This window comes from Gobio gobio (assembly GCF_949357685.1).
Source record: "Gobio gobio genome assembly, chromosome: 1".
In the NCBI taxonomy this organism is placed as follows: Eukaryota; Metazoa; Chordata; class Actinopteri; order Cypriniformes; family Gobionidae; genus Gobio; species Gobio gobio.
Window position 1 is genome coordinate 55,977,594 of NC_137097.1, and position 22,576 is coordinate 56,000,169.

The following is a 22,576-nucleotide window of genomic DNA, read 5'->3' on the forward strand; positions in this document are numbered from 1 at the left end:
CTGCTGATATTGAGTGATGTTTGTCACAGTCCATGAATACTAGCATGATTTTGTAAAATGTATAAATTCCTCTTATATTCCGCAGGAATGACAGACAAACGCATTGATGTTGACAAGCATGTTCTTAATATGGGAGAGTACGGAAAAAATCCTGCTTCACGTCACCAGATGCACAAAGACTCTCCCATAGACCGTAATCCCTATATGGATAAGGTCAGTTATTTCCTAGTCACCTGTAGCCGTAATGGAGCCTTCACTCTGAACACAGTGACTGTTACTTTTGCTTGTTGGTTGCTTTAGCACCCTCTATGGGAAAGTAATGCGACTTAAAGACCTTAAGATGTAAAAATTTATGTTTTATTGCAAATTAGTCAAATTGTAGTATTCCTGAAGTTAAGAACTAACTAATAATTTATTTATTATTATTATTATTTTATTTTGTTAATTTAAGTTTGTTGGAAATTTGAGAGCCACTGTTTAAAGCATGTCTGTTAGATTTGAGGTCATATGCTAATGTACTTCTAAAAGTAAAGTAATCTCTTTAACAGATGTAAATATTTTAAATTTGTAGTCTTCCAGGAAAACAGGCCAAAACATACAGATTTTTGTGCTCAGGGGCACATAAAAATGATTTATAACTGTGATGTGACTGAAGGCTGTTTTAAAAAGTGACAAGACATTTCATATGTCCTAGCCCAAACTTCCTGTTTCACAAGGAAATGCCTCAATCAATTTCATGGAGTATTTAACATTTTAAGTCTTTCAGGAGTCGTAGTCTCTTTCTTATCCCAATTTTCCTATTGCCTCCCTAACTAAATGAAAACTCTCCACTTCCTAAAATATGCCAAAACAGAACGCTAACAAAGCTTTCGATGTCTTTTTCTGTGGCTGTTAATGTCTTTCTCTGGTGGCCTAGTGTTTTTTTCTGGTGAAGCTGTGAATGCACTGGACTGGCGGATGCTCATTATTTACATGTGGGGTGTTTGTGTTTCTCCACAGAATGTAAACATGTACAGTGTCAGTAATGCAGCAGCACAAGGCCGGAACGCCCAGCAGCCTCCAGCACAACCTCTAAACTCCGCTCAGCCCAGTCTACGCAACCAAGTGCCTCCTCCACTACTTCCCTCTCAGGTAACGGCACTTGGGTTTCTAGAGGTCAGCTCAGATTTAAGCTGTGTTGTAAACGGGGTTCTAGGCATGTGACGGTATTATCACGATATTGAAATAAGTTGCAAAAAAGTGTACTATAACAGGTTTAATAACTTTTCTTGTAATAAAAATAACTGAACATTTAAATACAATAAAGCAATACACAAAAACAAATGTTTCAAACAAATTAAAGTGCAAAAGAATTATAAAGAAAATACAATAAGGTCACCTTAGTTAAAATGTTACCTAATGTTAGTTAATGCATTAACTAACATTAACAATGAGCAAAAGCTGCATTTGTTACAGAAGTTATTAGTCTTTGATAAAGTTAGCTAAAAATACAACTGTTTACTTTTGATTTTAATAAAGTGTTATCAAATGTTGAAATTAACTAAGATGAATAAATGCTTTAGAAGTATTTTTCATTCATTTCAGATTGTTAACTAATGTTAAATAATGGAGCCTTATTGTCAAGTGTGACTGAACAATAAATAATCAGAACATATTCAATCAGTATCTAGGGCAGGGGTCTCAAACTAATTTTATCTGGGGGCCGCTGGAGGTAGACTCTTGGTCAGGCTGGGCCGCATCAAGTATTCCACACAAAAAAGGAGCACAACTGATCCAATCTACTCTGTCTTTATTATTAACAGTTTTTCAACATGAATGTTTCTTCTGAAAATGAACTGTTCCTCTGAATCTGAACTTTCCTTCTAAACATGAACTGGGGTAATGGCCGCATTTATGCTGGTCCATCAGCACCATCTGCTGTCAAGAGATTGAATGTTTATTTTCATTCAGCGCGTTTCCTTCACTCCTTCAGCAATGTGCTTCTCATGCGCTGTAAGCTTGTACATCAGTTGTGCTTCTTTGAAGCTGCAAACAGCGGTGCATTTTAAACTGTTGATGGGTAAAGTGTTGTTAATGCATTCAGAAAATCGGAATAATTCGTAATAAATAATTATTCACTGTATTTTGGAATGCCCATAATAACAATATTGTGCATGTTCATTATCGTGATGTGTTGTATTATTGTATTCCGGCACATGTCTACAGGTTTCCCACAGTCCAAAAGTATCAGGACATTTCCAGTGTGTTTCCACACCTGGAAATCAATAAATTAACTAATTTAGTAGAGTGAGGAAAAAATCGAATCGAAAAATTGTGATCTTTGTGATTAAAAAAAAAATGCAATTAAAAAGACAGTATAAATTTAATTTTGTAAAATTAATCTATACATTTTTCATAAAGTTAATAACAAATGTGTACAATCTCTCTTCGTAGGTTCCTCCACCCCTGTTGAAGTACTCTACCAATAATGGAGGTCTGAACCCTCTGTTTGGCCCACAGCAGGTGGCTATGCTGAACCAGCTGTCTCAGCTCAACCAACTGTCTCAGCTTTCTCAGATTAATCAGTTACAGGTATTGATCTCACTGCGAGTAACAGCCTAGAAGATATTTAACTGATAAGTTACCATGTTCCCAGCAATACATGACTTTTTTTTTTCCGGTCCCAGCGTCTCCTTTTGCAGCAAAAAGCGCAAAACCAGAGGGCAATGCCTGTTAACAGCCGCCAGCAACAGGAACAGCAGGTTTGTGATCTCTTGGACCAACTTATATGTTTGTTTGTTTCTTTCTTGGCTCGTTTGACATATCATTTTCCATTTGTGATGATGTGTAGGGTCGTGGTTTGGGTCCGTCCCAGCAGATGATCCAGCCTCCTCGCCATCTTGATCCCTCCCTGATGAAGCAGCAGACTTCCCCTCAGCCACCCTCACTGCACCAACCTAGCCTCAAGTCCTATATGGAGAACTTCATGCCCCCCAATGCCTCTGACCTGCAGAAAGAACAAAGTTCCATGAGCTCGTTCAGTAATTTCCCTTTAGGTGGGTGTCCTCCCCATCTTAATATAGGCCAGACTGACTCTATGTTGCACCAAGCTGCCAAGCCCAACACAATGTTTGCCTCTGACATGTCAGGCTATCAGCCAGCTGGCATTAGTCAAAGTCATAGCCTCCTAGCCCCACCTATGAGCAATGGCCACATGGTGCCAGGCTCTCCCATCAACCCTCGTGTAGGAAAGAACTTCTGTCCTGACAGCAGCTCTCTGCCAGCAAGAGGTGAATACAGTCTATCTATTTTGTTGTCCCCAGCTACATTTCTTCTTGCATTTTGTATTGGAGGGAAATGCAAAACAATGCTATGTTGCAAAACCTTTTGATTTCAGAACCTTATTATTTGATTGAAAGTCCAATGTTTGGCTGGCATATGTATGGTGCTTCTACTTATAATTTCTGCCGCTTGACAATAATAAGGTTGTTTTTGCTTGTCGCCCTACCATATGCTTTCCCACAGTTTTTGTGCACTCTGTCATTTTTTGTAAGTTTGTTGCGTTGACCAATCAGTGTCGACACAAATAGGGGTGTGAGCAGTGTCACACAAAAGCCAGTGTTGTTGCGACGCCGTCCCCGAAATAAACAATTAGAATTAGAGTGCATTTAAATTGAATGTAACAATCTTTTTGTTAGAACTGCTGCTGTTAATTCCTGTATACCAGAAATATTCACTTAATTTTCTATCAGGATATGCATTTTCTTTGTTTGTTTTTTAAATTTATTTTGTTGTATTCCTCTAGGTTTGAACTCAAACTTGAATGTAAGCAACCTTGACATTAATAGTGTTGGATTTAAGGAGCCACAGTCCCGTCTGAAGAAGTGGACTGCCATGGATATTTCCGTTAACTCGCCACTTGATCAAAACCCCAGCAAATCTGGTAGGTTTCCCCATTTTATAATCTTTTTTTTTGGTAAATCAGTTGTAGCTTCACAGCTGATATGAAAAAAATATATGATTAATTGTGATGTCAATTAGTGCATTTAAATGCTCCATTTGTTTTTTCTGTTTAGGAAAATAATCAACAGTAATTTTTGTCAGTTGTGCAGCCCTAAACTTATCTTATCGAAAAGTCTGATGGATGTGATTTTATTATAGGTGCTATAGCATCTGGCCTGAGGCTTGAAGACTCACCCTTTGGTCCATATGACTTCATCAATGCCAGTAACACTCCCATCAGTCCTCCTGGTTCTGTGGGAGATGGCTGGCCCAGCCGTGCCAAATCACCTCATGGTTCCACCAATGTCAACTGGCCACCAGGTTCAGACCCATTTGCTTCATAAATGCTTTACATGTTCCAGTCAAATCTTTCATTGAAATGAATGATTACAGAGAAGCTCAGCTGGTTGAGCATGTCGCTGTGGCATAAATGAGCTCACCATGTTATGTTTATTTTGCAGAGTTCCGTCCTGGTGAGCCCTGGAAAGGATATCCAAACATTGATCCTGAAACTGACCCATTTGTCACTCCTGGCAGTGTGATTAATAATCTCTCCATTAATACAGTCCGGGATGTTGATCACCTCAGGGACAGGAACAATGGTAAGTGATCTGTTAAACCAGCTATATCATTACTGTTTAAAAGGTTGAGGTCGGTTAGATTTGAAATAAATTATTTTTTTATTCAGCAAGGATGTATTAAATTGATCAAAAAGTAAGTTACAAGTTACAACTTAAGTTTTAAATATATTAAAATACACAAGTTGCATTCAATTGTAATATTTCACAATATTTCTGTTTTTACTCAAATGTGATCAAATAAATGCAGTCTTGGAGCAAAAGAGACTTTGCTCAAACCATAAAAAAAAATCTTACTGAGCCCAAACTGAGTGATACTGTAATTTGCTGAGTTGTATGTGTTGGTGTTTTCAACGATGAAATATTAAATGTTTCTGTTCTTCCAGGGCCATCCTCATCACTTAACACCACGCTGCCTTCAAATAGTGCCTGGACATCCATTCGTGCCTCCAACCACAATAGTTCCCTCAGCAGTACAGCACAAAGCACTTCAGGTTGGTCTACTACTATTTAGGCCAAGCTACACCGGCCTGTGGTTCAAGTACTTTCCATTAACGTTCAGTTTTCTTCCCTGCAGCCAGAAACAGTGACTCCAAATGGTCTCCTGGTACAGTCACCAACACCTCTTTGGCTCATGAGCTGTGGAAGGTTCCAATCCCCTCGAAAGGTATCTCTGCTCCGTCCCGCCCTCCACCTGGCCTGACTGGCCAGAAACAGCCCTCATCTTGGGACAACGGCTCTCTGAGAATGACAGGCTGGGGTAGCTCTGAATCCAGATTCAATTCTGGTTAGTCACAGTTATATTCCCTTTCACCTGTACAAACTCTAATAACAGTGTCAGTATTGTAGAGTTTAAAGAAATGAGAGACAATTGAAATGATCATTGTTCACAGGTTCCAGCTGGGGTGACAGCAGCTCAGGGAGAACTAATTGGCTTGTTCTCAAAAACCTCACACCTCAGGTAAGAAGTTTAAAGATTTGGGCTGTATGGACTTATTTTAACAGTCCATAGCATTCACACTGCCTGTTTCTGTACTCATGATTTTTTTTTTATTGCAGGGTGAAAATGTACTATAGAACTATTAATCAACACTGTATTTGGCAGTTTAGGGTTTTATGAATAATTATCAATCGCTAATACTATATTTATACTATACTAATAATAATATTTATACTTTTTAAAGGTTTAAAAGAAAAACGTATATCTGTCAGGCACACAAACACTTTATTCTGCATGCCTGACAGAATCCAGGTGATTTTAAGTAGTATCATTTGTGACCCTGGACCACAAAACCAGTCATAAGGCACACAGGTATATTTGTGGCAATAGCCAACAATACATTGTATGGGTCAAAATGATAGATTTTTCTTTTATCCCAAAAATCATTAGGATATTAAGTAAAGATCATGTTCCATGAAGATATTTTGTAAATGTCCTACCGTAAATATAGTAGTAGTAGTAGTAGTCATATGTGTTGCTAAGGACTTCATTTGGACACCTTTTAAAGTTTTTTTGGTTTTTTTTTGCACCCTCGGATTCCAAATGTTCAAATAGTTGTATCTCGGCCAAATATTGTCCTATCCTAACAAACCATATCAATGGAAAGTTTATTTATTCAGCTTTCACCTGATTTTTCTTTTGACTGGTTTTGTGGTCCAGGATCACCTTTTGTTGTACATGTAGTCCTCCTTTTGTTCATATAAATATGATTTCACTATGATCAAATAATAATTATCAATGGCCAATTCCCATAGTATTACCAAGTAATGGCTGTTATTCAAGAAAATGCTAGAAATCTAGATATAATTTTATATCTAATAATAAAATAATTTCTTGTGTAACAAGTCATGTCCATGTTTTGCAGATTGATGGCTCCACCTTGCGAACTCTGTGCATGCAGCACGGTCCACTGATCACATTCCATCTGAACCTTCCCCATGGCAATGCTGTCGTCTGCTACAGCTCTAAGGAGGAGGCGGCAAAAGCCCAGAAGTCACTGCACATGTAAGTTCATCCTTTTTTTTTTTTCAATGCGGGTAAAGAACAGAAATCATAATATGATTTCTAATAATTACTGAGCAGTGTAAGAGTAGGTGAGTTCTTTTATTTCAGCTATACGTAACTTGACTACTTCCGCCTGGAATAACTAGATTCATCAAAAGCATTGATTGGTTTATTCTTGTAAGAATAAGAATTTTTTGAAAATGGACTGCTCATGTTTTCTTGTGGTGCATGGTTACTGTTTTGAGGTTTGATACATTCCTGTATCAAATTAAATGACTGTCAGTTCATGTTAAAAATAATGTTCTTCCATTAAGAAATCGGCTTATGCAGTTCAGTATTGCAGTGGTTGTGAATCTTTTTGACTCCAAGACAGATTGAGAAGAATTTTAACAATGAAATATCAAGCACAACTAGAAATAATGAATAAACATTTAAAATTGCCAGTGGCACACATGACACTTCCAGGGCTAAAAACCAAAATGTGTTCTTGCGGCCCCCTTGAAAGTTTGCACTGGCCGCCTGGTAGAGGTGGGCGATATGACCAAATTCGTGTGGTGTGAGAAAAATCTTTCACAATAACGATATATAATATGATATAGATTTTTTTTTAATCTAATTTCTGTTATTAAAAATAAGAAAAAAGCAGCAAATTACAAACAATAGGACAAATACAACAGTACAGAAATGTAATAATCAAATGTAAAAAATATTGCATAGTCTTCATTGTATGAATTAAATATAAATATATTCTTATTCAGTCAAGAGCAGTAAGTTATTTTGTCTTTTGTTTTATATTAGGCTGCTGTCACTTTAAGACCAATCACACGGCTCCATTATACTGATACACATCTGGTTTACACCCAGCTATTTACTTTTCACTTGAGACATAACCGGCTGTGTCTACATGAATACTCTGCACGATGGGCATTTTAACATAATTCCATTTGTATTCGACCATTCAAGCACAATAAGACGTGAAAGGGAACTGAATTTGCAATCTCATACTGAGAGACGCTTTCTGTGCACGAGCTTACGCTGTCAGTCAGTGACTTTTTCACTGCTTATTGTGTTTAATAACTCTTTTTAACATCAAGCATCACTCTGAAGTGTCAATAGTGCTATATATTTACATACTGCGATATACACAATATAGCAAAATCTCCAACGGTAGACATTTTATACCGTGATGTAGTGCAGTCATTCACTGAAATACACTCTTAGCAGAAACCCAAAAAATCTGCATGCATTGGGCTGAGTTTTAAATGAGGTATATATGTTTTCTGTTTTCTGCTACGGTTGAAAAACTGTAATAATGTGGCAACCTCTATGCAAAACGGTTTCCAGATTCCCATGCTGGAGTTCACACAGACTTGTATGATATACTGATAAAGGCTCTGCTCTTTCTCTTCTTCCTCCAGGTGTGTTTTAGGGAACACTACTATTCTCGCAGAGTTTGCTAGTGAAGAGGAAATTAATCGTTTCTTTGCACAAGGTCAGTCAATGACTGCCTCTCCCAGCTGGCAGACGCTGGGCTCTTCTCAGAATCGGATCGGATCCATCGAGGGTTCTCACCCCTACCCAAACCGCACTGATCCAAATCACTGGAACGGCAGCGGGCTGTCAGGAGCTGGTAGCGGAGACCTGCACGGCTCGTCTCTCTGGGGCATTCCCAATTACTCCACGAGCCTGTGGGGCAGCCCCAGTGGCGGTGAGGGGGGGCGAATCAACAGTCCCTCCCCCATCAGCTCCTTCCTTCCTGTTGACCATCTGACAGGAGGTGGGGAGTCCATGTAGTGCATCTTTCACCTTCTGACTTCTGACAAAAAAAAAAACATACAAACCCGTGACCTCAATGTGGAAATAGTTAATCATAATCATATGACCATATATATATTATATATTAAAAAAAAAATCAAATGGCACTAGTTAGACTTTCTTCACTTACAAAAAGAAAAAAAAACAATGCGGGGTCACCCTGTGGAAACAAGTTACGTTTTTTTTCTGCACATATGTCCACTTTGTTTTAGCCCAAAACATATCAGTTTGAATACTTGAATCATGCAGGCCAATTCTATAATGTGAAAGGATGTATTTACACTTCCAGGTAGTGCTCTTCATACAGAAAAAAGCTTCATTTGAGCTCATCTGTTTATTCATCATGTTTATTTGAATTCCAATTCTTTTCGTTTTGTTTTTATTATTTGCATTTTGTTTGCTGACAATGTTGGAGTTTGAGCTTTTTTAACTTTGCACTGAATGTGGTTTTTCTCAGTATAATCTGCAATATGGAGGGAGCCGACAGTTCCAGTGTAGTTGTTTACTCAAGGATGTTCTTAAAGTGTGCGCTCTACTATGCCTTGATGTACGCCTACCTTATTGTGGTATTGTGGAGTTCGAGATCAAGATATAGATGCTGACTTAGGATTATTTGATGATATTACAGAAATAAGTATTGCACCAATTTTGTTTTAAAACTAAAGAATTTAGCTCTGCAGTGTAAAAAACTGTAGCCACAGCTGTGACTTGCAAACCCGACCTGCAAGCCAGGGGGAACAGCACTTTCAAAATAGGCTTTCAATTTTGTTTTGGAGGCGTCACATTGTGCCCTCTTGTTTACAAAACTTTTTGAGGGGGGGAAAGTATGGTCATTCTTCCTTTTATTTTAAATGGAAAAATAAAAAAAAATGCATAAAGAATTTAAAAAAAAATCATAAAAATTATAAAATAAAATAAAAAAATCATTAAAAAAAATCATAAAAAGAAAACAAACAAAAAAAAAAAATCTTGAGGATGAAGACGAAGCTTTCTATCTCTGGGAATACTGATCAGTGTTTGGCCATGTCATTGGTTATTTTATCTATTCTTCTTGTCTGCTAAATAACCAGCATGGTTCTCAGGAAATATAGCCAGTTTTCCCCCATAGAAACTCCTTGTAGGAAAATCCAACTTTTAGCACTGAAACTACTTATAGCTCTGTAAGTTTTTCTCTGCCAAATAACTGCTTTAAGCTGGAGACATTCTACATACTGCTTTTCGAATATGCTGTCTTTTTATTAATGAGTGGATATGGTTTGCTGAATCACTATCTAGTCCTTCCCTTTTTCCCACTGTGTGGCTAAATGTTTTTCGCTTTGTGACTGTCGAAGTAACTGTCAAATGTCATAAGAAAAAGCAGAAATCTGTAACTATGCATACTGTGGCCAATGACTCGGCCTACAGAATCGTTTTTTCTTTGTCTGAAGTAATGTTTTATATGTTTCAGCAATTTGCGTATACGTTGTTTGATTGTGTGTGTGTGTGTGTGTGTACACACACACACACACACACTCACACATATATATACTTACACTCATCGCCAGAGCTGGTGTTAAAGAAAATCTTGTTTGGTTATTTTAACAGTGCAAAAGTCGTCCACATTTCATTGCCTTGATTCAAATTGTGTCCGAAGATGCAACAAGTCAAGTGGCTTTTAACTGTTTACAAATAGAAAATGATTGTAATGTGTACAGTTTGGTTGTGTTAATCTGAAGTTCCTTACAATATTAATAAATCAATGTTTTGGCTGCTCATTACCATTTTATTTTAATTTTATTTAGGGTTTTTTTTTTTTTTCGTCTTCCCCTTTCCCCCCCACTTTTCCCCTTCCTCGAAGCTGGTTTGTCATTGAAAATGGCTTGCCTCTGTACTTGTGGCCAAGGAAGGCTGGATTAGAGGTGAATGTAATCTATTGCTGGTAGTTTAAATGATGTGCATAGATTTACAGACTATTTACCTTTTATTGTACTATATTTTAGGTGCACAATTTATAAGACGCTTCAAGAGCGAGAGGGAGAGAAAGATGTCAGCATTAGGCTAAGCCATGGACCTTAATATTTGTTTAAGCTGTTGTTGTTGTTGTTGTTGTTGTTTCTCCAGTTTGTTTTATTTGAGAAGTAGAACTTGCGTGGCGTGTTAACTTATCCATATTTAATGACTCATCGTACAAAACCCTGAGTATTACCCTCACTTTATGGTTGCGTGCCAGTATTGAACCATTTTAAGTAACTGCTTTACCAAATATACTTCAATCAAAGGATTTGTTTACTTAATTCCAGACCTGACTTATCTCATTTTGTTTGTCTGACTAATTTTAAGTGGAACATTGGAGAGAAACTACATAACGAAAGCCGAAAAATGAGTTTTTGTAATTGCACTTGGTGTACATAATGAACTAGAGAAGCTTGTACTGTATTTGTGTTCTGGAGGCGGCTCGTAGCTTTGGAGACTGGACAGGACTTTTGTTTGTCTTTTTATTCTTTGTGTACATTGGCTAGACTCTTTAAAGCATGCGTTTGTGCCTGCGTATTTGAGTGGTCCACTCCATTCCTGCGCATCAGGAGCCCGAGTATTCTCCTTTTGTATGGGGGCGTATAACTGCAGGTATCACCGATCGGATTGCCGTGACTTTGTTTACTCCCTCGATGTGGATTGCTCAATCTTTTGTGCTTTAGTTACATGTTCGTATGCATCCAGGATAGCGTTAGTCCGTTCTGGAAGTGCGGCGCTGAGGTTTACCAATGGTTCTGAATGGGTTCTTTCCTGCCGTCTTGGCAAACGTGCTAGTTTCCCTATTCTTCGCGGCTTTGTTTTTCTGAAGTGAACTTTGAAAGTGTAGGGAAAAGCCATTGGCACCCAGTTTGTTTCCACTTTTAATTATTCACTTTGTTGTTGTTTTTTTGCTTTCATTCCCCCACCCCTCCCTCCTAATTTTGTTTTATGTATGTGCAGCTGTTTGGTGTTGGACAGAACTGTCATGCTGAGACATTTTGATAATTCACAGTCATGCCAAATTATCGAGTAGGGGGAGGAAAGGGATTTGTTTTGTAAAAGCCGGACAATGTATGCGTTTCAAATGTCACTTGCAAAATGGATGTTTCGAGAATATTCATGAGCAATGTACAATCCCCATTTTTATAGCCAGGTTGAACGTAGAGGAAACGAAAAAGTGACTTGGCCTGACATTCTACTTTTGTACTGAAATTGTCATTCTTTTCTGATTTATCCTGTGAGCAAATATACCCATGTCTTTTAAATGGTTCCTACTGTTGAACAATGTGCTAAGGCAATTGACTTAAACTGTGAGTATGTCATGTTGTTATTATAAACCCAAAAAGCTTTAGTAAAACCAGCACAAGAAATGGACGAACGAGAGTTTAAATCGAAACTTCCACCATGGGGAAATTCTAAGAGAGTCTATGCAGTGTAGGGTGAGGCTTCCATGTTCGTGTCTTTGCTTATTGAAATCCTGACCTCGGTAGTGGTCGGATTTAAAAAATACTTTTCCTGTAAATGTGCCATGATTGAAATTTGCTTTCGTCACATTAATTGGCCAGTTGTAGCAAACGGAGGGTTGCATTAACGTTTCCTTTTTCACGGCGCTCCTCACTGAACGGGCTGTTGAATGGCAAATTCTTCTAGCGGTCTGTCCAGAAATAGTTTTGCTCACATGTAACCTATATGCACACTGCTTTGGTAGACTGTTTGAAAATTAATAGAAACAAACATCAATAAGATAACTTAAATGAGCAGGAAGTTCTTTTCAGCGTCTTCCTGGGGTCATCTTAGAATTTTAACTTGGGGAACTGCACTTTTTGAAGGACAATCCTTATTTGTATTGGTAACAATTGACACAAGGTTTAGTCTAGTAAAACATGGTAGATACTCAAATGTGTAGTGATGAATGTTTCCTGTAATGCTGTTTTTCTTTTTCTTTTTTTCTTTGTTGCTTGGTTTTCAATTTTAGTACCCTTAAGTGCATATGTAACGAGGTAGTTGAGGTAATAGAGTAGTTTTTAGGTCTTTTGTTGGCTGTACTTGTAGACTGATCATAACTGTTTGTAAAGTCCTGATCTTGATATCTGAATACAAAGCTGTATAACTTGGGTACAACCCGCAATAAAGCCTAACAGTGACATGGTGTGCAATGTTTTTTCTTTTCTTTCTTCAATATACTTTTACAGCAAATGCAGCTGGAAAACACTTGCATGTCGCACTTGTATTGGGAAAAAAAATGACTCAAATGTTTTGCCATTAGACCTGTGCAAATATGTAGTTCATGAGTAGTTACCAAGGGCCTCATCACACAACATTTATGTGGAGCATAATATTTATTTTATTGTTAGTTATTTTTGCACTGCCAGAGAGCTCCAAAAGGAAATGTTGAAGACGATCATCACTCACTTGCAGGGTTATTATAGTTATCTAAAACCATCAAAAACATTACTTTAAATAATAATAAATTCAGCTACACTCTAAAAAAAAGGTGCTATATGGCACTTAAAGTGGTTCTTCGTCGTAATCATAGAGGAACCACTTTTGGTGCTATATAGCACCATATCTTAACATGTTCTGTATATGGTAGCGGTGCTATATAGCACCTTAGCAAAATAACAGGTGAAGAATCACTGAAGAACCAAAATGCTATACAGCAATTAAAAAGGTTCCCCTATGATTACGAGCAAAGAACCAATTTTAGTGCCATAAAGAACATGTTTTTTTTTTTTGTTTTTTTTTGTAATTGCCAAAGCAACATTTCTGGTTTAAATTTATTGTTCTAAAATAAACTAAAAAATTAACTTGTAGACATGTAAAAAAAAAAATAATAATAAACATTACTAGAACTTTCAAATTAAAAACGAAGTAACTCAATGCAACTAAAATAACACAGGTTTATAAAAACACATTTTGTTTACCATGCAGGTCTTGCCCACTAGTACATAGGGTCATGATTACATGGGTCGACACGCACACAAATGAACAGTGCCTTTAAAACATGCGTTTACGTGACGACAGACTCCAAACAGAGGCCTTGAAAAAGTAGTTTTATTTTACATAAAGGATGGCTATCATGTTGATCGCTTTAGTAATGCTGCAGTACTAAATCATGGATGACATTTGCATATATGGTCTTTATAATTCCACTGTAACAGAACTTTTGGGTGATGCCACATGCAGATTACATTGAGTAATGAACCAAGACCAGTTTTCTATTGGCCAGTTAAATGGTCCAATACACCTTTAACGGTGTAGCATAATGTGCCACCAAATAAATCTCCAAAAAAATTACTTTTCAAACAAGTTTGGGGTTATTTCAGAATCAGGGAAATTATTTTGAGGCCTGAAAAAGTTATGGACCTTTGTTTCTGCTGTAAAATGTGAACCAAACTGGTCCTCAAATCAGTCTGAATTTGAATTATTTGTAATTGCATCCAATGGAACAGTCATGTGGGACCTTGAGGTTTCCTAAACACTCACCTATCTGCTTCGGCCAGTATGTCGGGCTGCTCAAAGAAGTGTTTAAAGCACCACACATTTTGAAACATCTTACAAATTGCTTGCAGACATCTATGCATTTTAAACTGGTGAAGGATGCAATATTTTGATGGGGAAAAAAAGACAGCAGCTGCACTGACATTGTAAGTTAAGTAGTAGTTTTACTTCCCCTCCACTAGAGGGACCAGTGAGAAGCTGTACTTGTGTCATGACAAACCCAAGAATTACAATTTAGTCTTGGCTTTATTTTCAGCTCAAGTTCCCAAGAGTTTATAGTGACATTTTCATTAAATACAATAGTACACGTGACAAGGCAATTGACTCCATAAGCGAGAGACAGAAAATGGTATGACAGAAACTGGACAATGAGTGGATACAGCTGATCCATATTGTTTAATGCAGAGTCAATCCTTCTACCTGCAAAAAGAAAAAAAAGAAGAAAATTACAACCAAGCACGCATAGACTACCAACAATCTAGGCATTGTAGCTCAAAAGACAGCGTACATACCATAAGCTTTGCCTCTATTCATGCACATCTTTTTTATCTGCAATGTACTGTACGATCTCCTCAGGAGTCATAAGCTTCTCCGCCTCTGCATCTGGGATCTCAAATCCTGTGGAATTTGAATTCAGAATTCAATGTTTGCAAGAGATGACGGTTGTCGAATGCTTTAATACAACTGAAACAAACCGCTACTAACCGAACTCATCTTCCATCGCCATTATAATCTCCACCTGGTCCAAGCTGTCCAGCCCCAGATCTTTCATGAAATGAACCGATGTTTGAAGCTTTAGGAGGAAAAGATTGATGTTAGAGATTGATGCTGGGAATATGTAGATCTCAAATGTAAACTAACTGCAATAAATCAGTATATCCACAGAAAAATGTATGAAATGTGGTAGGCAGGTGTGCATTCTACAGGTAAATTGCACATAATTGTCCTTCAAATGTCAGTATTTGGAGACTAATATACTAAATGACCCATGCAATGTTACAGTACAATAAGTGTGAAGTATCTCACCTTATCTGGATTGATCTTGTCATAGAGTTTAAGGACGTACATAACACGGTCTTGGATGTTCTCTAAAGTGAGGGGTGGAAGATCACCGTAATGCCGACACAGATGAACAGACGGGCCTGAAATCTAGAGACATGCAAACATTTGCATTTATTCATTTAGCAGAGGCTTCATACAAAACAAACATATCAAGCAATTTGTCACGCATACCAAATATTCATAGTACACTGAAATTATTTCCTTCTATCAAGTGAAGCTATTAAAATGTGTCATTTGTCTCTTTCTATGGAACAAAAGATGTTGGACAGACTGTTAAGAGCTTCGGTCATCATTTACATGTATCTTTTTTCCATACAGTCAAAATAATTGGCTATGAATCTACTGTGAACATCTTTTGTGTTCCCCCGAAGGAAGGCATGGACGTTTGTAATGACATAATATAGAATTGTCTTTTTTTCCCTTAATTATTCCTTTAATAAGATCTACAATAAAAGACGCAGAGCAATAACCGCCAGTGAAGATACACGGTCATACAAATGTACTGTCCTAGGGCGGTTTATTAAGTTAACTAGTAGCTGTTTCTACTATAAATACGTATGTTTAAAATCTTGCAGGTCACATTAATGTGGTAGATGTTTGTTGTGAATAGTGTATGTCTGTCAGCTGTCATGCGTGAATAGATTTGTCGGAAAGACACAGGTAGGTCACTCAGTAATCCAGCACCAGTAGGCCACACACAAACATCCCTCATCTGCAGAACGCTCACCCGCACTAGGTCAGTCCACCTCGTCCGCTGGCCGCATGAAATGACAGAGAGCGCTCGCTGGGTCGAGGCGAGGGGCGCGCAGGCGGATCTTGTGAGCGCGTTGCCATGATTTAACCTTGCAGAGGCGCGAATGACGGAGCGCACACAGTGTGCAACCACACGGGACGCCATGTCTGTGAATTTCTATCCCACAATTCACTGCGACAAACTGGACATAAGTTTGACATGCGCGTGCGCACTCTGTCAGGGGGAGTGCGACCATAGTGCGACTATTCCGCGAATCGGTTCTTTCGAACTGTTCGTTCCCAACGGTAGAACCGGGTAGAACAGGGCGAACGAATCCAATTAATTGAAAAAATCCGACTCAAAATAATAATTAAAACACGGACATTACTATTAGAGGAACGTTTCAAGAATGTACTAATTGTATTTTTTACTTTCGTTTAATTATTTATTAAAGATATAACTTATGTAACTAATGTTTTAGTGATATGTAATTTAATTATTAGTTATTGATGTAATTTAATTATATATATATATATATATATATATATATATATATATATATATATATATATATATATATATATATATATATATATATATATATATATATATATATATATATATATATATATACATGGATGGCCATTTAAATGATAAAATATAGTATATGTGTAACGTATGAAATAATGAGGCTTTTATTTTGAAACCAAGCATGGCTGCCAGTAACGAATAGGATCGTCCAGTAATGGTCTTTCAAATTAAATTTATTTGTTGTACTCTCATAACTAGAACCGTCAAAGTACTTTTTGCAAGGTAATTGAAGAAAACGTGTACGAACCGATGGCTTTTTTTTCTAAAGGAGAGGTTTTGCTCCGCGCAGAGACAAAATAAACAGAAGACTGGACGTGAATCATCCACAGCCAGCATGCGACACAACAACAGTTAACGCAGGTGTTTATATTTGTAAAGCAATTTTATATTATGCTGGGGGAAAAAAGCCTGGTCAGCTAAAAAAAAGTGCCCTAAACCCCTCTAAAACACGCCTGGGACACCATTTAAAACCATATTTTTTTCAGCAGGGATATATACAATTTTAATGTTACAAATCATGTAAAAACTTTTTGATATACCATACAGAATAACTTTGGCATTGCTTTGCAGGAGATAGAGACCATGGAGCCTGCAAGCCTGGAAAACTTGTGTGTTTTGTACCACCGTGCAAATTATATAGTTGTCAACAAACACTGGGACATCCGTATTGACAGCAAAATGTGGTATGAGAAGCAGACGGTCCAGAGTCAGCTGAAGCATCGCTTCCCAGAGCTTGCAGATCCTTACACCTACTACGGCTTCAGGTCTTGTGTTTCTTTTACTCTGCTATGAGCTGAGGCAAACAATAATGTAAACCATCACACTTCTCTCATCAGTAGTTAATTCATATGCATTCTTATATTCTGCAGGTTTTGCCATCAGTTGGATTTCTCTACCAGTGGTGCTTTGTGTGTAGCACTGAACAAGGCAGCAGCAGGGCATGCGTACCGCTGTTTTAAAGACCGACTTGTTACCAAAGCTTATGTTGCACTGGTACGGTGACATTCAGACATCCAGTGAATATATCAGTGGTTTTTCCTAATAACATAGTCTATTTATATTTCCTGTGCAGGTCCGTGGTGTTGTGGCTGAGGAGAAAATGACCCTGGACTTTGCAATCGGCAAGAACACGACAGAGGGCAAGACCCACATGATGTGCACTGAAGGAACAGAAGGTCAGAATCTCTTTTGCTTCAAAATTAAACCGTAAAATTCAACAAATTGAAACGCATTCACGCGTCTCTTTCATATTTTATGTGGTAGGTTGTGAGAATCCCAAGCCCTGCCAAACAGAGCTCACCGTTTTAGAGTATGGAGCATATGATGGAGATCCAGTCACAAAAGTGCTTCTACAGCCTCTGACAGGTACAGTACCATCAACAGTACAGAAAAATATAGATGAAACATGTTGTCAAATGTAAAAAAAAGTTTAATTATCAAAAACCTTGTAGGACGGACGCACCAGCTCAGAGTGCACTGCAGTGCCATTGGTCACTCCATAGTGGGCGACTATACCTACAGTCTACGCACAGACAATGCTCCGTATCGCATGATGCTGCACGCCTACTTCCTTCACATTCCCCTAGAGAATGAACCCATCCATGTCATAGCCCCAGATCCCTTTGTACCCAGCCTCGACTCCAAATGGGCACCGCAAAGATGTGTGAACATTCTGGAGGATTTACTGAAGAATATTTTAACAAAGTCACAAGTTGAGGTCCAAGAAGAGCCAGAGCCAGTGCACAGGAGGAGCAGCCCGGTGGAAAGCGAGGAGCAACAGGCACAGTGTCAGCAGTGGTTATGTGAATGGAATCTGGACTGAGGAACGCGTGCACTGTTTTACCAGTAATCTGCTGAAGCTACGCTGCAGGCTGCTTATGGGCTACCCTCTTCTTTAAAAAGCCAGCCCTCCTCAAGAACATTTTACAGAAAGAACTGAAGGCATGAAGGAGTATTAAACCATTTGGCTGATCTATGAAGAAGATCACTGAGTCATAGCGCATTATGCAGAGTCCCTACGCTTATGTCAACCTACACTAGCATTCAAAAGTTTGGGGTTGGTAAGATTTTTTTAAATGTTTTTTAAGGAAGTCTCGTATGTTCACCAAGGCGGATCAAAATGACAGTAAAAACAGTAATATTATTACAATTTAAATTAACAGTTTTTATTTTTATCTATTTTAAAATGCAATTTATTCCTGTGACAGTAAAGACTGTCCAGCAGTCATTTCTCCAGTCCTTCAAAAATCATTCTAATATGCTGATTTGGTGCTGGTTTATTTGAAATGAAAACTTTTTGTAACATTTAACAAGTGTCCTTGCTGAATAAAAGTATTAATTTCATTCAAAATAAAATCTTACTGACCCCGAACTTTTGAACAGCAGAGTATAATTAATTTGCTAAACAACAAAAAAATGTCAGAAGCTGAGAAGAACTTAAAAAAAAAATCCCCATTAAGTGTCTTTACCTCTTTCAAGTATGCTATGCGTACAAGTGGGATTGCTCATTGTATGAATGCAAAGCTGTATGGTTTTTCAATAATTAGGGCCAGAGCACCGATGGTGTGAGGAACCTATTCTATTTGCTCAGCCTATTATTATTATTCTCCCAAATGAATCACATTTTTGAGGGCCTAAACATACTCGAAAACTCATGAAACTGTGCACTGACGCGTGTCAGAAGTGGCGATGATTTACGTCTGATATGGGTTTCAGAATTAGGCGTGGCAAAATAGCTCGATAGCACCACCTACAAAATATCAATTAAGCGCCATGTGTCGGTAGACACATGTAACAGCCCAATACCTACAAAAAAGACCCTGGGTGCAAAATCTAAAAATCCAAGAGGAAGTGAGATATTTTTGAATTTTCTCTGCAAAATGTTTGCAGTTTTTGCCGTTTACACACGTCGTACTTTAACAAACTCCTCCTAGAGATTTAATCAGATCAACATCATATTTGCACAGTCTAATCTAAAGGCCTTGGTGATGTTAAATTCTTGAGTTTTCCCCGAAGGGCGTGTCCGTGGTGGCCTGACAAATTTTTATGTTTCGCCATGAAACAGGAAGTTGTTGTAACTCTGACATACAACTTCTGATCTGCCCCAAACTTCACAGTGTAAAACATGGCAACAGGGAAGGCCATGTTTTACACTGTGATTAACTTGAGTTTTCCCTGAAGGGCGTGTCCGTGGCGACCTAAAAAAAATCAGATGTTTCGCCATGAAACAGGAAGCTGTTGTAACTCAGGCATACAATGCCCGATCTGCCCCAAACTTCACGTTTGATAATAGTCCTGACCTGAAGACATCTACATGGCAATATTCAGTTACAGTCAAAGCGCCACCTGCTGGCAGAAGGAAGTGTGTCACATTGAAGTGAGTTTGCCATATTTCTCCTATATTTACCCGCTTAAATGCATGTCGCCCACTATTCACTGTTTTCCAGAGGCCACCACGTGGCGGTGCATGTGCGAGGGCCCTTTCATCGCTGCTAGCAGCTTTAATTCTTATTTGAGTTTTAGTAACTTATTTACAGGTTTCTCACCTGATTTGGCATCCAGCAAACATGCCAGTGTTGACGATGTAGGAGCAGATCAGGGTGGTTTTCACCCCATCCACACCTTCCTCTGTTAACAAACTATGTGTCAGAGATTCGTGGAAACTTACAGCTCCAAATTTACTAGCACAATAGTCCTAAAACAGGAAAGATAGCACGGGCAGTCAGTCAACAAGCTTTTAATGTCATTGAAAGGTATGCAGACCTTTGAAAACTGTATATTTGTTTTACTTACCTCTACACAAGCAGTACTGAACAGATCAAGAGTGCTAGCAACAGTAACGATAAGCCCGTGGTTCTTGGCTTTCATCTGTGGCAGAAAGGCTTTTGTCATCTGTCAAAACAGGAAAACAGTAAGATATATATATAAATTTTAACGCATTAAAAATATTTAATGCAATTAATGCAGTGTTCGTTTTTATATACATTTTTGCCTAGTGTTACATTATATGATCACGCTCTTATTCATGTAAATGCTTTTAAACCAAATACTTTTAAGCGCGACAAGACACATGAGAACGCGATGTATGTCAATGTCCTGTCTGTGTGGGTGCGTCTCAATCAGATCCCTAGTTGCGCCAGTCTTGTGCACACATCGAGTTCTCACCTAATGGGGTTTTGGTTTCCTTGCCACTGTCGCCTCTGGCTTGGCTTGCTCAGTTGGGGACAATACATTTTTCAACTAAATATCCAAATAAATCTAATTAGTAAACTAAATTAACCATATAAACAAAATTAGTGATCTAATTACTAATCTAATGCCACATTATCACTGTGTGATACTTGAAATGAGCTGATGACATCACCGTTTTCTCCGGAGCGGCTATACGGCTGAATAAAATTCTGTTGCATTATTTTCCTGTTTAACACTGTGAAACTGCTTTGAAACAATCTGCATTGTTAAAAGCGCTATATAAATAAAGTTGACTTGACTCTTTTGCTCTTGAACACACAATAACAACACAGAGAATGTTGCCAAAATGTCAGTTTTGTAGAGTATTCTCATAATAGGAGTCTTAAATGAGTTAAATTATGTCTTAAATGAACTTGTGAGATGCGCGGGACAGTGCGTCAGATCCGCGTCATGTTCGGCAGCGGCCGATCTTAAAGTGACAGCAGCACTGATGATGATGTCTGTCATTAATGTTTATCAAAGAACAAAGGGAACAGAAAAAAGATGATTCATCTATATTTCCTTTATTATTTATGCAGTTAAGAAAGGTGTTTGACAACTATTACATTTCTTTATATGTCTAACAGGGAAGACCACAGGTAAATATAACATTTATTATAATGGGTTTATTTAAAGATTGTTTTAAGTTCACTTAAATTAAAAGTTTTTTTTTTAAGCCTAATAAATGTTGAAATTGGTAGCGTTCAGTTATACTGTAATGTAACGTCATTAATGTTTCATAGAGACATCAGTGATACTGGCCTTCATTCATAAAAAGATGTCATTACAACAAATGTTTAAAATATGCTGTCTTTAATTTGTTAAATTAAACAGAGCTTTATAACAGAGCCTCAACAAGGTACGGGTACTATATGTATTCTATATGTAGGTACTATATGTATTCTGCACATGTATTGGTTGCAAGTGTAATTGTTTGGGGGTTTTTATATTTAAGTTATAGTTCTGATGTGTGGTAATCACTGCGTTGTGACTGCGGAACGTTTGGGGACAAAACAATCCCATACCTTGTTGAGGCTCTGTTATAAAGCATATACAAACAGTATTACTTTAAACTTTCTGCTTAAAATAAGCCTAAATTACAAAATAACCCAGACCAATGAAGGATAGTAATAATTATTTTCAAGCATAAACGTAACAAAACTTTTGAAGTTCAAAAAGTAATTTATATAGTATAAACTTAAATACAATTATAAAATGTTACAATATTTGTTGAATAGTTTTATTTATCATATTTATATTTTTCTAATGTGTTTTTGTTAAGGCATGTTACAATATTGTTTTGAACTGCTTATTTACAATGGTTAGCTTACCATTAACTGTTTTAATAGTTTTTTTACTTTTATTTTATTGTATTAAATCCAGACCAAAAATCCTAATAATCAAAATAAATCATAATAATTATTAATGTTAATAATAATATAGGGACTCCACAACAACAACATAAAAAAATGTATTATCCCTGTTTTTTAATTAAAATATAATAACAAATGAGATTTTAGTGATATTTTGACCACTCAAGTAGGAAATGTCCCCGGTTTCCATTTCAGAAATATGGTCACTGTTTTCATTACATTAGTTTGAATCACTGTATTTTAGTGATGAGAAATATTTGCAATAAATTTACCAAAAATGCTTTGCACTGGTTAGAGGGTAACTTGGCTGAAAAAAATATTTCACAGGGGGAACATCACTGAAAAAAGGTTGAGAACCACTGTGTTACACTGTCTAAGAAGTCTGACCAAAATCATTTTCGTGAGGTGCCTTCATGCACAAATGCTGCCTTACAAGCCATTGTCTGATAAGGCATTGAGGCAATGAGTCACTGCCTAGGTTTTCGGACGCAACCAACGAAAGTTGCCTGATTATTTATAACAGATGGCCGAATTGTAGTGTCAAAAAAGACAGACGCAGGGAAGATAAGGGATAAAGACAGAGGTAAATTGATGTACGCTAATGTTTACTAGCTATCTAATTGCATAGTAGTAACAAATGTTCGCTAAATAATTCCAGTAATTTTTACCTTAAACTTTATGCAAGCAGCTCTTCTGGGTTCTGCAGAGGCCACAG

General features: G+C 37.5%; 4 protein-coding genes across 8 annotated transcripts in view; 3 read left to right on the plus strand and 1 right to left on the minus strand.

The window, feature by feature from the left end:
* Positions 1-9,234, plus strand: part of LOC307135206 (trinucleotide repeat-containing gene 6A protein-like) — an 87,566-nt gene extending 78,332 nt beyond the window's left edge. For 3 of the 4 annotated variants that reach the window (XM_079831443.1, XM_079831442.1, XM_079831444.1), the window contains 13 exons: positions 86-213; positions 1,000-1,131; positions 2,434-2,571; positions 2,667-2,741; positions 2,831-3,269; positions 3,785-3,922; positions 4,141-4,302; positions 4,443-4,583; positions 4,946-5,053; positions 5,137-5,346; positions 5,453-5,520; positions 6,425-6,564; positions 7,983-9,234. In XM_079831443.1, the coding sequence (XP_079687569.1) occupies positions 86-213; positions 1,000-1,131; positions 2,434-2,571; positions 2,667-2,741; positions 2,831-3,269; positions 3,785-3,922; positions 4,141-4,302; positions 4,443-4,583; positions 4,946-5,053; positions 5,137-5,346; positions 5,453-5,520; positions 6,425-6,564; positions 7,983-8,358 (2,255 nt within the window). In that variant the 3' untranslated portion in view covers positions 8,359-9,234. The remainder of the gene's footprint in view (positions 1-85; positions 214-999; positions 1,132-2,433; positions 2,572-2,666; positions 2,742-2,830; positions 3,270-3,784; positions 3,923-4,140; positions 4,303-4,442; positions 4,584-4,945; positions 5,054-5,136; positions 5,347-5,452; positions 5,521-6,424; positions 6,565-7,982) is intronic. The other variant, XM_079831445.1, reaches the window with a different exon arrangement.
* Positions 1-22,576, plus strand: part of dus1l (dihydrouridine synthase 1-like) — a 658,813-nt gene that overhangs the window by 193,368 nt on the left and 442,869 nt on the right. The window lies entirely within an intron of this gene.
* Positions 13,117-15,877, minus strand: ndufab1b (NADH:ubiquinone oxidoreductase subunit AB1b). Its single transcript, XM_079833841.1, has 5 exons — positions 15,662-15,877; positions 14,899-15,021; positions 14,578-14,665; positions 14,385-14,490; positions 13,117-14,292 (listed from the first exon to the last, which is right to left on the minus strand). The coding sequence occupies exons 1-4, from the start codon at positions 15,830-15,832 to the stop codon at positions 14,399-14,401; spliced, it is 474 nt and encodes a 157-aa protein (XP_079689967.1). The 5' UTR covers positions 15,833-15,877; the 3' UTR covers positions 13,117-14,292; positions 14,385-14,398.
* rpusd1 (RNA pseudouridine synthase domain containing 1) lies at positions 16,328-20,779 on the plus strand. Its single transcript, XM_079822794.1, has 6 exons — positions 16,328-16,618; positions 16,829-17,022; positions 17,128-17,251; positions 17,331-17,433; positions 17,522-17,623; positions 17,710-20,779. Exons 2-6 carry the CDS (start codon positions 16,841-16,843, stop codon positions 18,078-18,080), a joined length of 882 nt encoding a protein of 293 aa, XP_079678920.1. The 5' UTR covers positions 16,328-16,618; positions 16,829-16,840; the 3' UTR covers positions 18,081-20,779.

Excerpts from the sequence above, each read along its gene's own strand:
- ndufab1b (XM_079833841.1), bottom strand. The coding sequence starts at position 15,832 with ATGGCGTCCCGTGTGGTTGCACACTGTGTGCGCTCCGTCATTCGCGCC. Across the intron at positions 15,022-15,661 it reads GGTGGACTGACCTAGTGCGG|ATTTCAGGCCCGTCTGTTCA; the intron begins GTGAGCGTTCTG and ends GCATGTCTCTAG. Across the intron at positions 14,666-14,898 it reads ACAAGATCAATCCAGATAAG|CTTCAAACATCGGTTCATTT; the intron begins GTGAGATACTTC and ends TTCCTCCTAAAG.
- rpusd1 (XM_079822794.1), top strand. The coding sequence starts at position 16,841 with ATGGAGCCTGCAAGCCTGGAAAACTTGTGTGTTTTGTACCACCGTGCA. Across the intron at positions 17,252-17,330 it reads CCAAAGCTTATGTTGCACTG|GTCCGTGGTGTTGTGGCTGA; the intron begins GTACGGTGACAT and ends TTTCCTGTGCAG. Across the intron at positions 17,434-17,521 it reads GTGCACTGAAGGAACAGAAG|GTTGTGAGAATCCCAAGCCC; the intron begins GTCAGAATCTCT and ends TTTATGTGGTAG.